This window comes from Gopherus flavomarginatus, chromosome 1 (assembly GCF_025201925.1).
Source record: "Gopherus flavomarginatus isolate rGopFla2 chromosome 1, rGopFla2.mat.asm, whole genome shotgun sequence".
Lineage (NCBI taxonomy): Eukaryota > Metazoa > Chordata > Testudines > Testudinidae > Gopherus > Gopherus flavomarginatus.
In genome coordinates this window covers 121,802,246-121,820,099 of record NC_066617.1, presented here as the reverse complement: position 1 = coordinate 121,820,099, position 17,854 = coordinate 121,802,246, and the positions used below count along the sequence as shown (strand labels likewise).

General features: G+C 43.0%; 1 protein-coding gene across 1 annotated transcript; it reads right to left on the bottom strand.

The window, feature by feature from the left end:
* Nucleotides 1–235: 235 nt before the first annotated feature.
* Nucleotides 236–16,166, bottom strand: MGST1 (microsomal glutathione S-transferase 1). The gene is given in 5 exon segments (XM_050969571.1): nucleotides 236–887; nucleotides 4,510–4,604; nucleotides 5,808–5,955; nucleotides 15,966–16,004; nucleotides 16,006–16,166. Coding segments are annotated over 5 exon segments (651 nt in total). The 5' UTR covers nucleotides 16,128–16,166; the 3' UTR covers nucleotides 236–640.
* Between the last annotated feature and the right edge of the window lie 1,688 nt (nucleotides 16,167–17,854).

Genomic DNA, 17,854 nt, shown 5'->3' with positions numbered 1-17,854 from the left:
AATATGCTATTAGCCTGAGAAAATTGATCTGCTGGAGTTTCATTTTGTAATCCCATAGTGGATTACACCAACAACAATTTCATCAAAAATTCTTTGCAAGGCCTGGCATTACTTGCTATATCTTATTATTAAGGTAAACATTCCTCAAAAGAACTGTATGATTTGAATCTCTCTCTGATTCATTGTGACATCCTATTTGCTGGCTGCAGTTAGAGGAGTCAAAACAAAAACAAAAATTCAAACACACTTATTTTTTTTTCTTGTCTTTATTGATTTAGGCTTCGGAGATACAGCCCAAAAGAGTGCATCTGTAGAAAATCACCATACACGCTATAGATACAGCACTGTCGTATGTTCAGAATCTTAAGCCTTCAACAAATCACAGGGAGAACATTCAAACTAATGTTTTTTGGCAGAGCAGACTGTGAATAGAGAGGACATGGGGAGGGAACTTCTTTGCTTTGAAGAGAAACATTTCAAAACAGGAATGAAGAGCTTCTTTGTTAAAAATGCAGCCCTCGTCACCATGTAAAAATTGTTACGAAGATTTGACAGTTCATTTAAGATAGCCATGTTTAATCTAGTGTACTATTGGAAACTTCGTGTGGAATGTCTAGGGGGTGATGAGGCTGTGTTCTAATTACAGGTACAATCCAGTTGTCAGCACCCTATATGCCATTGAGATGGTAACTGCATACCCAGCTGCCCAAGACAAGCCTCTGCTGGGCTGGGGGAGAGGCGTCAAATACGCAATAGTGTGAAAGATTCTAGCCCCAACGAAGATCCTGAAGTGCAGCAAGGCTGTGGACAGAGCAGGGCCACTCAGGGCATAGAGCAGACCAATGCCAATAAACGGGACAATGTTTTCAAGGTCGTTCAGGTGGCCTCTGGGGAAAGAAAGTTGTTGTACAGAATAAAGCATTGGTTTAAAAAAGACTTAGAAAGTTCTACTTTATCTTCAAAGCAGTGCTAACAACTAAGGACCAGATTAACACACATTTATCTTTATGCACATTAGTGGTTCTCAAACTTTTGTACTGGTGATCCCTTTCACATAGTAAACCTCTGAGTATGATCCCTCTTATAAATTAAAAACACTTTTTTATAAATTTAACACCACTATAAATACTGGATGCAAAGCAGGGTTTGAGGTAGAGGCTGACAGCTCATGACCTTCCCCATATACTAACCTCACGACCCCCTGAGGGGTCCCAACCCCCAGTTTGAGAACCCGTGATGTACAATCATAGACTCAATAAAGAGTTAATATGAAAAACATATTTTTTTAAGGGCATGTCCCTCAATTCCCTTCCCTTTCCCCTGGCTTTAATTTTGTATTTTAAATTTTATAGCTGTAATTCCTGGAGTGCATTGGAGGTACAATTTAACTGAAAAGCACTCCAAAATATTAAAGCTGTATTGGATAGTCAGTCTAATGAATTCTTTAGAAAGTACTTTAATATGCATTATTTCAGCTATCCTTGATAGTCTGCAGCATTGCCTTTATGAATTCATTTTCATGACAAACTTCAACACACAAATAGTTTATTCCTTCCAATCAAAGTGCCTGACAGTCAGCCATCTTGCAGAACATTCTTTTTTGAGCACTCTGGCCTAATGAGTGTCCCATTTGTTCCTCTGGTTGTTTCTTCTCCACTGGTAGGCCACACAGTTTTCAGGTATTGTTATTTTGATGCCATAAATCAAATTATCTGAAATGGGCCCAAACCAAAACCCCAGATCTGAAAATGCTCTTCCACACCTCCCATAGAACTCTTCCTCTGCTTCCACAACTTTGGGAAAATTTAATTCAAGCAAGTGCTTTGTTGTCTGGCACTACCATTAATTATTTTAGGTTTGCCTGCTAGCCAGTAACAGATTAGGAACTGTTTGCATTGCTTTTTATCATAAAAGCAGAAACGCACTAAAAATATATATTAAACATAGAAATGTTATTAGTCCTCTTCTTACACTAATAAATCCAACTGAAACTAAATCACTCTTACAATATAATTCATTCTTCACAGTTGTCATGAAGTTTGCAAAAAAAAACAACAACCCATAATAACTATTTGCCAACACCATATAAAGTTAACCACTGCTGTAAAAAGAATGTGTGTTGCAATGTTAATTGAGTAAGTTGAACTGGGCTGCGTTAACTGTTCTGTGGAAGCATCAACACAGGAATCAATGGCCAGGGCCATAACCAGGGTGGGGCGAGCGGGGCAGTCACCCAGGGTGCAAAGCCGCCGGGGTGGAAAAATAATGGGGAAAAAAACAGTAGGGGTTATAAATATGATTGCTCACCCTGGGTGCTAACATGCCTAATTATGGCTCTGTCTATGGCTTTGGGGGAGGAGGGCTTAGGACAGAATCTTAACACTGATTTGTGTGTGTAATTCTAGTAGGTTGTTTGTGTTTGTTTGTTTTTTAAATAACAGTGTATCCTACATGGACAATTTACTCTACCTTCACATGGCCTTTTCACCTTTTTGAAGCTATACACGTACAGGAATGACTTCTCACTGAAATGCAGCCACTTTTGTGCACATCATCCAAGTGGACACTAGCAAACAACTCACTGCACAACAGAGGGGGAGATGGGGAACTTTTGGCCAGTATCCTCAGAGAAACCCCTCAGGCTTATAAAGAAGTGCCCTGGACTCATTGGTGGTCACTCAGAACAGACTTCAAGGAACTACAGTAGATTCCACTTATTAAAAATCCCTACGTGGCCAGCAAAAAATTGCTACCATCCAGCAGTTGCTAATAAATGGACAGCGAGTTTGCGAGGCTGTAGCCAGAGAAGGTAGTGCAAGGACATGCCTTTCCTGGCTGCAGCCCTGCAGGCCGGACAGTGGTAAGGAGAAAGGCTGCAGCCCAGATGCCAGGGCTTTCTACATGGAGCAGAGGTACTGGGGCTGCATCATACTTCTCCCTGAGCTCTCTCTTAGGGCTCAGCATATCACAGCACTTCCTTCCCTGGATGCAGCTTCCTGAAGCAGGGTGCAGCCCGAAAAATTCAGGCACTCTGCATCTCTGGCATCCAGGCTGCAGCCCCTCTCCCCACTACTGATCTGCCCACAGCCTCACTTCCCAGCCTGCAGCCTGTTACTGCCTTTGTGCAGGCAGGTTTGCAGAAGGAGGAGCTGGAACAGAAGAGCACCAGCCACAAGTTTGCAGGGCTGCAGTGAGGGAAGGTGTACCAGCAATTCCTTCCTTGGCTGCTGCCTCACAAACCTTCCCTCACCTGGGGGATTTCTTCCCAAAAGAGTTGGTAGTAAACCAGTGCCAATATCCAAATCCCATTCACAGTGATGTTAATGGGATGGGATTGGTTCCCAGCAATATGTTTCCATTAACTGGAAATCAGGATACATGGAATCCTCTCTACATAAATCTACCTTTGCAAGGATGCATTTGATTCCTAGCGATGGTTCCAAAGAGTCTTGTTGCTTATATTAAAAGAGTCTTCCCCATCACTGACATTTGATAGCTTGCTCCCCAGCAGTGTGAATAAAGATATAACTTCACATTAAAGCCATTAGGAGAAAGAGTTGTGGGCCATGTTTATTAGCCATTTTTATATTGATAAAATCCCTTTTGCTTTGCTTTTTTTTTTTTATACTATGTCACATAAGTCACTAGTCTTCATTAAAGTTGAATTAAATGAAAAATTTCCTTTTTCGGGGGGACAGCAGGGGGATTAGTAATGATTTGTCAAAAAGTATCTGTAAGTAATATTTTTGTGAGAGTATAGATGAATGTCACCGCAAGCTAAATAAAAGCAAAAAAAGTTTCAAACCAATATTCAGCCCCTAGAGAAAGGCTCATGGCAGAATGGAAACATTTAACTTCTAATACACTGCTAAGTGACACATCACCATTTTTTTAACACAATATAGGATTATATCTTCCTGTATAACTAGTGCAACAGTAGGGAACCTGTGGATTCCATTATGCAAAGAGAGAAAAGGCCTCAACTCCTACTCAGTACAACACCTCGCCAGACTGGGCCCTGTGATATTATCTTGAATTCCATGATTTGAATAGGTAATACACTATTCCTCTTCCTCAGCATTTCCTTTGTATTAGCAAGAGTTGAATAGGAAAGGTCAGTAACCACAGCTGTTCGTGTGCAAGTTGCATAAGAAGCTTATTTATACTTACTATCACCCACTGAAGGTCAGTCCAGTTTTTAAGCTTAGTTTACAATCTTCCTCGCCCCCCCTCCCCACGTCATACACACATTGGATATTGCTCAGGATCAGGCTTTCATTCACAATCAGCCCTTGCCCACCCAGATAAATAATATTTAAATACATATATAAAATTAAGAATACATACGCTGATCAGATTGTGTTCTCTTTAGACACTTGTTCCATTAGATTACCACATAAACAAAACAAATTATATATGGGACCTAGAGAAAATGGGCTGTAATTCATTCTCTAAAATAGCTTTATTCTGCTACCCAAGAATCGTTCTGATAGACTTCTGTGGTATTACCTGCGCACACGTTCAACGTCTGGGTCAGTCCGCAGGTACTTCTTAGCATTCTCACCTTTGCCAAACGTTACTGTATCTTCTGGGTTACTAAATGCCTGTTCAAACAAACACGCAACCCCACCAAATGCATTAGAAGAAATGCAGCTCTTCTTGCTAAGATATAAAAGCTTCCTGCAGCTTGGTGTAAGGGTTCTCTTAAAGAACATCCCTAACATCCTAGTAATCCTAACTGATGTTACATATGTGCACCAAAGCCTTGTAAAATGCCAAAACTGAAAAAAAAAAATCAAGCCTACTCTACATAACAGCTTTTGTACTAGAACTACGTGAGTGAGGTGTGGGATTTTTTTTCCTATGTAGTTATAATGCTACATGCCCTAGTGTGGAAGCAGATATACTGGTAAAAAAGGTGCCTTATATCAGTATAGCTTATTCCCATTTGGGAACAGTCATATTGGTATAAAGCTGCTTTGCATCAGTAGATCTGTGTCCACACTAGTAGAGCTGTACTGCTCTAACTATAACAATACAGCTTAATGCAATACAATCTGTGTGTGTGGATGAGGCCTCAGTTATAGTGAGGGCTGGAAGAAAGTGGAAGCTGACTGAAACTCAACCTTGCCAAGACAGAAGTGGTATGATTGGTCTGGGAAGCCATCTAGAAGAGATGGTAGATATAATTGCTGCCAGCTTGCTTGCTTTCTTCCCTCAGATTCCCATGTGGCAGCAGTAGCCAGGTGGGCTTCTCCCCTCTCATCTGCCTTTAAACCAGTTAGGAGGGCATTACCTCTCCTCTCACCTAGCTATACAGTCCTTTGTTACTTCCAGACTGAATACTGCAATACGCACAGCTTGGAAATCTGTGCATTTCCTCCCCACCCTCCCACCCCCAATTATTATTTGGTTAGTTTGGCACACAAAAAAAAAATCACACAATATCTGCTTTATAAGGTATGTGCTCAAGAGACAGCGCGTTCTGCGCAACAAGAGAGAATCCACAAGGATTTCTATATAGAAGAATGGAATAGTTTCAGGAGCAGAAAGATACAGTAACTCAAATGTGTCTGTAAAAGAGACTCCCTTTTAATTACAGTGGTAGGCATTTTCTATTAGTGACATTAAATGAAGCACCACCAGACTAAGGAAAGGAACTGAATATTATTAGAACAATAATAATAATAAATAATAATAATAATAATCAGTATTTAAAGCAGAAAAGGGAAGAGATACTTTTGATATTTTTGTATTTTAATGTGAATCTCAATCGGTTCTGCCACATTACATCCCTGGTTTTTTACCTTTCTTGTTATTCTGAAGAATGCTGTTATAACACTCATTAGCATCATTTTTAAAAGGACAATGGTTGTGTAGGTAGCATAAGCCAGGAACACCTCGCTGTCAATTAGCTGGGCAAGTTCAGCCATTTCTGCGTATCTCACTGAAGACCTACAAGAGAAAATTTAGACCAAGAGTGTAACAAATGGAAGTATGATGATACATTGACTAGAACAGCTTTCCTTAGCAGCGCTGTAGCGATGCCATAATTAAGGCTGTGACTTAATAACTCTATGCCTAAACTCTCTATCTTCACTAAGCTGCAACTCTAAAAAGTCCTCTTGGTGCTCTATAGTTCTCCTTTTCAAGGAATTGTTCATTGAGTCATGAAAATATGCAGCCAAAACATTTAACAAACAATCACACAAAGAAAAACAGTTTAATTACAGAACATAATACACCTTCAGTCATCAGCACTATAAATGTAGTCAAGACTTTCCCCTAGCATGAAGTTAGACTGACTTCTTCACTGTCTTTTCCCTCACAAGTTCGGTGGGTGCGATGAGACAGTCCTAAGTTTATCTTTCCACTTAATATCATATAATGAACTTTTATTACTAGCAGAATAATTAAAGTTGCATGCATTTGAGCCTGCTCAGGATATAGATATGGGTTGTCAAAAGTCTCCACCAGACCACCACTGGAAGAAAAAAAGACAGGAGAAGAAATGTATCTAATCAGTCTTGTTTTCATCAAGAACATGCCATAGAGACTTATGTCTACTTCAACTGGAGGCACCGAACAACACTCCTATATGTTGGGGATTCAGTAGGTGGTACTTGAGACAGAACAAAACAGATACCCCAACAAGGCATTACAGGGCCCTGTAGTGGCAGATTGGGACTAAGCCACTCTCTTACAGAAGTTATATAGTATTAAATTCTAACCACTTCTGTCAGAGATTCCATGCTATTTTGTGTGTTTAGATTTTTAAGAGTAGGAGTGGTAAACCAAGTATCCCAGGCAAAAATCAGAACTATATCAAAGCTATATATTTTCTGGTGGAATATTTGACACTTTAGCCACTTCTTCTGTTTTGTTCACAAATAGGATGATTGAATTTATTTGTTATTCAAGATTATTCACCAAACAATTTCTGGAAATAAATCAAAATATTTTGGTTTGCTATGGCTGGGTACATAGTACTGTCTGTTACCTGACTGGGTGAGTGTAACTTATTGCATGATATTTCTGGGACAAGTTCTTACATCCACAACTTCAAAATATGCTTCCCAAAAACACTCATTTACAACTTGTTTTTCCCATAAATATCCACAAGATCTTAAGAATGGCTGTAGAGGGTCAGGCTCATGATCCATATAACCCAGCGAGGCATGCCAGATGCTTAAGAGGGAATGAACAGAACAGGGCAATTATCGAGCGACCCATCTCCCTGTTGTCCACTCTCAGGTTTTGGCAGTCAGATGTTTAGGGCTACCCAGAGCATAGGGTTGCATCCCTGACCATCTTGGCCAATAGCCACTGATGGACGTATCCTCTATGAAATTCCCAATTATTTTTTTTTTAATTCCACAGGCTCACTATGCACCGTGTGAAGCAGTACTTGCTTATGTTGGTTTAAATCTGCTGTCTACAAACTTCATTGGGCAACCTCTGGTTCTTGTTTTCTGTGAAGGGGTAAATAACACTTTCCTATTCACTTTCTCCACATCACTCATGACTATATAGCCCTCTGTCATAGCCGATCTCTTTTCTAAGCTGAACAGTCTGAATCTTTTTAATCTCTAAATAAATAAATAATAATTGGAGATATACCTATCTCCCAGAACTGGAAGGCACCTCGGAAGGTCATCGAGTCCAGCCCCCTTGTCATAAACAGATAGTTAAGGGTTAATGTCTCTTTTACCTGTAAAGGGTTAACAAATGGTAAAACAAAAACACCTGACCAGAGGACCAATCAGGAAACAAGATACTTTAAAATCTCGGTGGAGGGAAGCCTTTGTTTGTGTTTTTTGGGTTTTGCTTTGTTCTCTCTGGATTCTGAGAGGGACCAGACATGTAAGCAGATTCCTCCAATCTTTCTGAAAAAATCTCTTCTGTTCTAATTTTAGTAAGTATCAGGAAAAGGCGAGTTTAGTCTTTTGATTGTTTTCTGTATTTGCAAATGTGTAGTTTGCTGGGAGTATTTAAAATTGTATTTTGCTGGGGGGAGGCTTCTCTCTAGTGTCCATAAGCTGAAAGGCCCTGTAACTTTTACCATCTAAATTACAGAGACAACTTTTACTTTTTTCTTTCTTTTTTATTAAAAGTTTTGCTTTTTAAGACTTGTTTGATTTTTTCCCCTTGTTGAGGCTCAAGGGAATTGAGCCTGTACCTACCAGGAAATTGGTGAGAGACAGGGAGAGAGAAGGGAGGGGGGAAAGGTGGAATCCCTTTGTTTAGATTCACGGAGCTTGAATCTGTCCCTCTCTCCAGGATAGCCCAGGGAGGGAACGCCTGGGAGGGGGAGAGAAAGGGGAGAAAAAAAACCTGATTTCTCTGTGTTGTGATTCAAGGAGTTTGAATCACGGTGATCTCATAGTGTACCCAAGGAGGGAAAGATCTGGGAGGAAGAAAGGAGAAGGGGGGGAAATGGTTTATTCCCCTTTGCTGTAAGACTCAAGGAATTTGGGTCTTGGGGTCCCCAGGGAAGGTTTTTTGGGGGACCAGAGTGCCTCAAAACACTATAATTTTTTGGGTGGTGGCATCTTATCAAATCTAAGCAGGTAATTAAGCTTAGAGGAATTCATGCTGGTCCCCCATTTTTGGACTCTAAGGTTCAGATTGGGGAATTATACCATGACACCTCTGCCTTCACTAGCAGGACCAAGTTCTGATTTTTGCCCCAGATCCCTAAGTGGCCCCCTCAAGAATTCAACTCACAACCCTGGGTTTAGCAGGCCAATGCTCAAACCACTGAGCTATCCCTTCCCTCTTCCTTGTATGGAAGCTGTTCCATACCCATAATCATTCTTGTGGCCCTTCTCTGTACCTTTTCCAACTCAAATATATCTTTTTTGAGATGAGGCAATCAGAACTGCATGCAGTATTCAAGATGTGGGTGTATCATAGCTATATATACAGCAGCATTATCATATTATCTGTCTTATTATTTATCCCTTTCCGAATGGCTCTTAACATTCTGTTTACAGCATTGTTGCAGCCATGTAAGTATCTTTTATTGGACCAATTTCTATTCGTGAAAGAGACAAGCTTTGAAGCTACACAGAGCTCTTCTGCAGGTTTGAGCATTCTGTAGTTTGCTGACTGGTGCTGCAAATTGAGCAGATATTTTAAGTAAACTTGCTTGCTAGTACAGTCAGGGCCAGCTTTAAGAAGTGCAGGGCCCGATTTGAATACCCGGCGGTCCAGGTCTTCGGCAGTACTTCGGTGGTGGGGGGTCCTTCACTCACTCCAGGTCTTCTGCGGCACTGAAGGACTGCCCCCGACACCGAAATGCCGCTGAAGACCTGGAGCGAGTGAAGGACCCCCTGCCGAAGTCCTACACCGCCACTGGGTATGTAAAAAGAATTAAAAAATTTAAAAGGCGCGTAAGGCACGGGGCACTATTCCGGGGAATCGGCCTAAAGCCGGCCCTGAGTACAGTCATGACATTACAAAAAGCAAAGGTAAAGAGCGTGAACACCGGAAGACGAGGCCTAAAGGAAAGCGAAGAGGGGACATAACAGTTTTCAAATATGTGAAAGGTCATTACAAAGAGGACAGTGATCAATTGTTCTCCATGTCCACTGAAGGCAGGAAAAGAAGTAATCAGCTTAGTCTGCAGTAAGAAAATGTAGGTTAAATACCAGGAAAAACTATAAAAATTAGTGAAGAACTAGAACAGGTTAGACTAGGGAGGTTGTGGAATCCCCATAATCGGAGATTTTAAAGAACAGGTTAGACAAACACTTGTTAGGGATTGTCTAAGTATATTGAATCCTGCCTCAGATGGGTCGGATGGACTAGATGACCTCTTGAGATTCCTTCCAGCCCTTCATTTCTGTGATTCTATTTATGTTTGGGGTTTTTTGTTTTTTTTAAAAGGGCACTAAACCCACCCCCCAAAAAAGAGAATTGCAGTCTTCGGTATTATATTGCAAAGAAGCAGGGTGCTAATCCATTCCGCCCACTTGGCTTTGTTGGTGACCTTTAAGTGTGAGCAGGGAAGGCATGGGTAGCTGCCAATACACTCTTAAAACACTTATACATACAAATGAACATTTATACTAAAAACAAAGTATTAGTGCTTTTAGTGATTCACTGTCTTGTGTGTTTGTCTGTCTGTGTGTGTGTGAGTCTCTCTCTCTCTCTCACACACAGATACACAGACACACACCCCGTTCCTTTCCCCACATATAAATTGCTCGTACTCTGTAAAGAACAGAAGCATCAGATTTGGCATTTTTGTTTGTTTATTTTAAACTGTTTAGGAATCAGAACTGGTTACAGGGTACATGATGGTAGCCAGAAATACCGTATATACTCGATCATAAGCCGGTTCATTTATAAAATCGACCCCCCCCCCCAAGATGGATAAAGAAAATGGAAATTTTTTATACGCGTTCATAAGCCGACCCTATAATTCAGAGGTCAGCAAACTTTGGCTCCCAGGCCATCAGGATAAGCCGCTGGCAGGCCGAGATGGTTTGTTTACCTCGAGTGCCCGCAGGCACGGAGGTAAACCTAAGTAAACAAAGTGTCCCAGTGCCCCAGTTGCTTACCCTGACGGGCCGGCACAGCAACTGGTGGGGAAATTTTTTAGGGGGGAGAAGCTAGGAGTCAGGGGAGTAACCCTGTGACCACCCCCCACCCCTACCCCAGGACCCCCACACTCTCCCCATCCCATCCCTTCCCACCTTATCTGGGGAGGATGTCTCTGGCCCGACTGGAGCTGCTAAGGTGGACGGTGTGGCCACAGCATGTTCCAGCGGGCTGGGTCAGGTGGCACGGCTGCAGCATGCTCCAGCGGCGTGGCCACAGCCTGCTCTGGGGGGTGGGGCCAAGCAGCACGGCTGCAGCCTGCCAGCCCCGGAGCTGCAGCTGCTTCGGAGGCTGGGGAGAGAGCAGCGTAGCCAGAAGGGGAGAGACTCTGGCCCTGCCTCTTCCCTTCTGGCTGTGGTGCCTCTCCTTGCTCCCTCTGTTGGGGAGAGGGGCTGTGTCCCACCTCTCCCCCTCTATACCTGTTCATAAGCTGACCCCCTTCTCTGGTGCTTCCCTTTTTTACTAAAAAGAATTCGGCTTATGAACTAGTATATACGGTAGGTCTCTTCTGGGTTGAAGAATGATTTTATTTTTACTTAGAAGTATCAGCAACATACTATATGTATTAGTATGATATTTAAATAATAGATATGAGTACCTCATTTTTTGGAATAAAGCTATTCACATATTTGAGTGCATTATCAGTATTTGAAGGTAACCACTTCATTTCCATCTACTCAGGGACACATGACCCTGCTTTGTAATCAAAGCAAAACTTGCTTAAGTATTTTACCCCTTTAGAAAGCATTTTTAAGAACAGGTTTTACCCCCATTAGCAGGAAAAGATTACACTAAAAAAAAAAAAAAAAAAGTTGGTTAACGAGAAAAGAATAGGCAACTGCAAATTCTTTTCCCAAGGCTTTTTAAAGGAGTTCCATGGAGACTGTTCTCAACAGCATAATGTTCTGGAGAGGATGGATCTTTATGTCAGAGCTATATGTTACATAAAATAATCAAGATTAAATAAAACATTTGTATTGCAGTACTGCCTAGGCTCCTCAGATGAGATCAAAGCCCCACTGTGCTAGACACTGTACAAGTATTCTGTAAAAGACAGTCCCTGCCCCAAAGAATAATTTGAAGAGTTATTTTGCTGTAGGTTTTCTGTTCATAAGTCACAAGAGCAAAGTCAGGTGGCTTATAATATCAGGGGGCCCCTTGATGGACCCATAAACCAAACCAAAAACAAAACAAAAAAAAACTCACCACCAACAAAAACCTACATTAAGGTCACCATTATTTGGGTTGCAAAGTCATGCACTTGAAAGTTAGTAAAGGTTAAATTTGTGGCTGCCCATGCAGCCATAATTCTGACCCCTCATGCAACCAACCTATGCACTGAAGGAGGCAGGCATCCTGTAGAAAAAATAGTATGTGATCCTGTAATTAGAGACTTTATCATAAGACACACACATAAGGGCGTCGAATTCAGGTTGCTCGGGCAACCGTAAATCTGGCATTTCCTAACTTACAAGTGTTTGACTCCGCAATTACTATTTTTCAATACAGCTCTTTTGTAGGTGATTTCGGAGGGTTAGACTTTCTTTTTACAAAAGAGAGAGAAAAACAAGTTCTATCATGCGTAACCATCTTGACCTGACCCTTCAGCACTGCAGCATAGACTGCTTCCACTTCAACTACAGGACTGCATTAGCTAGAAACAGAAGGCGATTGTTATCCCTAGTTTTGTGGGACATCAGCAGCTGTGTCCACGGGATAGTCGATGGACCCAGATCAGCTAATGTCTGTCCATTGTCCCACACATTCACTAGGTGGTGGTGGGGCCTCTACTCTATGCAGTGCTCCCAGACTGGGGTACAGATCACTAGGGCCAAGTGCTAGACCTGGAGGTGAAGGAACCAAGCCCACTCCAGCTCCTTTCCCCAACATGCCACTACAGCAACTCTCAGATGTGCCCAAGGCAATGTGGCATGCTTGCAATAGTCGCTTGAGAAACGTTGGTGAGAGAAAAGAAACAGTGATTCTTTAACCATTTCTCTCAGCAAAGATTAACAGAATTTCATGGGACCATCAAAAAAAAAAAGAAAGTAAAACAAAAAAGGGCACTTCTGCAGCCTGAGAGAGTCTGCCTGCTGAACAGCCAAGGCCTGTTGCTAACAGTGGTATGACAGTGTCTCAGAGAAAGGGTCATAATAGTCCTAACTACAGGAGTCACAACCAATGCTCATTATAACATTGTATTTACCTATTTTCTGTATTTGTGAAAACTGATCTCAGAAGCTCCAAGCTTCTATTAAGTTTAGGCCTTGTCTTCATGGGGGTGGGGGGTTGGGAGGGATGGAAGGAAAGGTGAATTCTCATGTGTTAAAATCCTAGTGAAGACAAGGCAGTTTGCAGTTTTCACATGTATTATCAGATCAAAGAAAACACTATGGAGGAGTTTAGGGTTGACCTGCTAACTTGCGGCAAAACTCCAACTGCCTTGTCTTTACTAGGATTTTAACACCTTTTTTCCTTACTGTGGACATAAGCTTAGGGTACATCTGCACTGTGATAGAAGACTCACAGCACAGCCATCGCCAGCTCATGTCAGCTGATTTGGGCTGCATGACTATAAAACTGCAGGACAGATGTTCAGGCTTGGACTGGAGCCTGGGTTCTTGGACCTTTCCCCTTCACAGGATCTCAGAGCCCAGGCTCCAGCCTGAGCATCTACCTTGCAGTTTTACAGCCCCACAGCCTCAACCCTAGTCAGCCGACATGGGCCAGTGGCAGGTGTTTTATCACAGTGTAAACATACCCAAAGAATTGGTTGGACTCTACAAAGCTCAAGTGGGAAGATCTCAGAGATCTTGTCCACGCATGTAGCAGAACCATGTTAACTCATGCCAGTCTGTCACAGTTCCACAACAATTGTGATTAATAGCCCATTGCCCACATTGTTGCAGCCAGAAGCTTTAGCACCAGCATGTCATTTTTGTTTGGTTTAAATCTTGCTCTCTGCAATTCTGCATAGATGCAAACTGCAGGCCTGACGCTTCAAGCCTCCTGTGCATAGCACTCCTGTTAAAGTTCAGTACAGGGAGAAGCTACAAAACGAGGCCACTCTCTGTAGAAAATGGTTTCAAGTGCTTTGTGGAATGGCCTTGTCTATACTCTACAGGCATAATAATACTACAAACTTGAGTTGACCTTTGTTAGGTCAATTTACTGCCACTGCAGTAATTACTGCAGTGGCTGATGTCCATGCTACCCTCCTTCTGTTGGTGGTGCATGTTCTCACCAGGAGCGCTTCACCAACTGAAGATGGGCAGTGTGCTGAGAGCCAGGGCTCTCAGCTCCATGCAGCACCCTGCCAGGAACCCAGCTGCCTCCCCAGGCTCTTGCCTCTCTGTTCCCCCTGGGGAGCGGGGGGGCAGCCACCTGGGCTTCTCGCTTTCCTGAGCAGAGAGCCCGGGGCTGAAGCCCTGAAATTGACAAGATAATCAACAGCCAATGTAACTAATGCAGTTTCAACACTGTGACTACACAGACACAGCATCGCTATAACTAAATTGACACGAGCCCTACGCCTCTCGTGGAGATGGAGTTACTATGTCAGAGTCATAGGGCACTTATATCAGCAGGAACAATGCTGTAGTGTGTATACTAACATAGTTAGGTCCATGTAAGCTGTGTCATGTAGATCAGACCCAAATCGCACTAGTTTAACTGTGTGTGTTCTTTTAAAGATCATTTAGTTCAGTGGTTCTCAAACTTCTGTACTGGCGATCCCTTTCACATAGCAAACCTCTGAGTGTGATCCCCCCCTCAAATTAAATACACTTTTATATATTTAACACCATTATAAATGCTGGATGCAAAGCAGGGTTTGGGGTGCAGGCTGACAGCTTGTGACCCCCCATAATAACCTCATGACCCCCTGAGGGGTCCCAACCCCCAGTTTGAGAACCCCTGATTTAGTTAAACTAGGGCAAAACCACAGTGTGGATACATTTAAATTGGTTTAAAATTGGCTTATATCAATTGATCTTGAATTAATAAAGAATCAGTTAAAACTAGATTGAGATAAACAAATTTATTGATTTAAGAGTATCCGCATGCAGGTTTTATATCTAAATCAATTTAAAGAACATTTTAACATGTAATATCAACATGGCCTCAGCATCTCAAGAGCAGTGGTTCAACATTTTCCTCTCTTGCAAACATGGATAAAGATCTTGTGGTCTCCCTCAACCCCGCAGTTCCTCATACCACCTATTTTGATTCATAGTCTTTTTTCATTCTGTGGATCCACAAAAAGGACTTCACGTATTTCACTACAGTTGCCATCTGTCTAAAGAATTTCGCAACTCTAGCACAGTACTCCTGCTCTGACAAAGCAGCAAAGAATCCTGTGGCACCTTATAGACTAACAGATGTTTTGGAGCATGAGCTTTCGTGGGTGAATACCCACTTTGTCAGATGCATGTAGTGGAAATTTCCAGGGGCAGGTATATATATGCAAGCAAGCTAGAGATAATGAGGTTAGTTCAATCAGGGAGGATGAGGCCCTGTTCTAGCAGTTTAGGTGTGAAAACCAAGGGAGGAGAAACTGGTTCTGTAGTTGGCAAGCCATTCACAGTCTTTGTTTAATCCTCCTATCTTCAGAGGCCAGTTCACTTGCTCAGAGCCATGACTCTGCAATTTCATACTAACAAACCTTATCAGCCTTCTCCTTGCATCATCCCTGTACACAGTGGGCACAAGGATAGGTCAGTGTACTCACAATCATGCTGACTTGATTTTTTTTTTTTAAATACACAAGTAATTCATTCATGGCAAAAAGCACTGAGAAGAATTACTGCCTTACCCTGCATCTTGAGGACATCCCAAGCACTGAGTTCTTCCTCAGGTCAAAGTTTTACATGTAATTACACTAACTTTCAAAGTTAGTTTAATTAATTTGGGGGCGGGCCACAGGAGTAATATATCCTCAGTGGAGGGTTTTGTTTTTTAAGTAATTTAAATCATTTGGGACCCTGTTTATTTCAGAGCTGAATATTTGTAAGTAGGTTGCAATCGCCTTAAAATATTTCAAGTTTGTCCACACAACCTTAGGTGTTTGTTATGTTTTGAAATATACAAACATGAGTCCCAATCCTGCAAATACCTAGGGAAGGAAGCAATTTTGCCCATGCAAAACTGCCTCATTAAAATTATCGGACACAGGGGGAGTCCCCTTCATCTGGATGGGAGTGCGTGCACAGGGATAGAAAGCATTACTTGCAGTCACAAGAATAACACGATCATCCCTTAAGAAAACAGCAGCCTAGTTTGCAGAACACAAAGCCAATCAGTGTCTCGCAACGGCACAATTCACTCATCGCTGCTCCCTGGCCCTTTCTCTTCCTAACTTCAGCCAAGAAGGATCCACTTTGGGGATCCACTCGCGCCGGAGGGACCCCGAACCGAAGGAAGTTTGGAGCTGAACTTTGCGCCTGGGGCCCAGCTCTGACTCTCGGGCTGGAGTTCGGCTCCATGCGGGGAAGGCGCGTTGCTGGGTTTCCGTGAGCCATGTAGCCCCCGCAGCACACAAGTGGCAACCGGGAGGCACCCCGCACCCCACAGCGTCTGCCCGCCCCCCCGACGCGCCCCGGCCCAGGGGGCGCACTGAACGCACCTGGTTTCCGATCAGCTGGGCAGGCGACAGGTTCACACGCACCGACGCAGCTCTGGATCTGCGCTCGCAGCTGCCGGCCCGCCCCCTGGAGCAGCTCGCTGTCCTTCCTGGCACGCCCCTAGCTAAATTCCCCACCCCTTCTGCCTGGACTGTACCCTTCACTCCAGCCTACTTTTCCTCCCCCTTTAGATAGTTTCCTCGGCCGGCTCCCTCCTACCTATCTCTTCCCCGCCACTCTGATGGGATCTTTCCCTACTCTCCTGTTATCACCTTCTCTCCTTCCCTTCCACCCACCTTCATTCTCCTGCTGCCCTCCACCCCGCTCCCTCACTTCCTAGCATGATTACGCCTTAGCTCTGAGGATCACACTCCCCTGGGTGTGTTGCAAGTAGGGAAGAGGCAGGCTTTGGATCTTTTGTAACAACTCCAGTGTTTCAAGGTTAGGAAGGAAACTTGAGGAAGGCACTTGGCCGATAGCATGCACCATTCCTCTCTGGGAGTTTGTTAATGGTGTTTTGTTTTTCCTTGCATTTTAACAGGCCTTGGGAATGTTTCCATTATGCTTGGGTTACAAGTCCATGCCATATAGTGAATGAAACCCTTACTCCCACTGGTGGGCAGGTGCCTACACAAGCAGTCTCACTGACTTCAGTGTAACTACACCAGCTAGTGATATCTTTCCAGTGTGAATAAAGAGGTTCCCAGTTTGTTTCCTGAGAGAGATGCCTGAATCATACCCTCTGAACACCAATCTGAACAATCCTGGATTTTGGGAGTGTTGAAATCCAAAAGGTGCAATTTGGGCCCATCTCCATTACAAATACACAATGGATAATGTTTTCAAAAGACCCTGAGTGAGTGAGGAGCCTAACTGCCATTTTCAAAAATGACTTGGGCTTGCCTAGTAGCAAAAGTTTCCTTTACAAAACAGTGAGCAGGTCACTCACAATTAGCTTTTGCAGGAAGTGAAAGGCTTGTACTAAAAAAGAGAAGAGAGATTCAGCATGTGCCATGGATTTTATCAGCCAGCGCACTAGGACTCGATGAAAGAGAAAAACTGGACTTTGAAACGTCCTTTCCGTTTCTCCCTCAGCATCAGTGACAATGATCCTGTGACTGTGTCATTCTGATCATTGTTATGCCGAAGCGTTCAGACTAACCAGATCAGAACAAGGAAACAAAACTGCAGTCTATCCACCTATCAAGAACTGAAAAAGAAAGAAGAACTAACTCTGGGAGAAAAAAATTTCAGAAGCAGCCTCACCACCATGTGGCAGATCAGAAATAGGTACAAAATGGACACATTGCTTAAAATGCCAGCATTGCTGTCAAACTTGTCCTAGGCAAATAGGGGCTGATTTTAAAGGGCTTTAGGTGTTGTTGGACTGAGAAGACCAATGCTTACCTCCTAGGAAGCTTGCCACCTAGTGGAATTTTCAGCCCTGAGTTAGGCATCTCCATGCATCAAGGCTCCTTATAAAGTTCATGGGGGTAGTTAAATGCCTAGCAAAGGGATCCTCAGAAGTCAGCCAGATGAGCCAGGATCTGTGTAAGCTAGCCAGGAGTGAAATGCCATAGGAAGGGGTGAGGAGAGGAAAGGGGCTTAGGCCTGGTGCGCCTGTG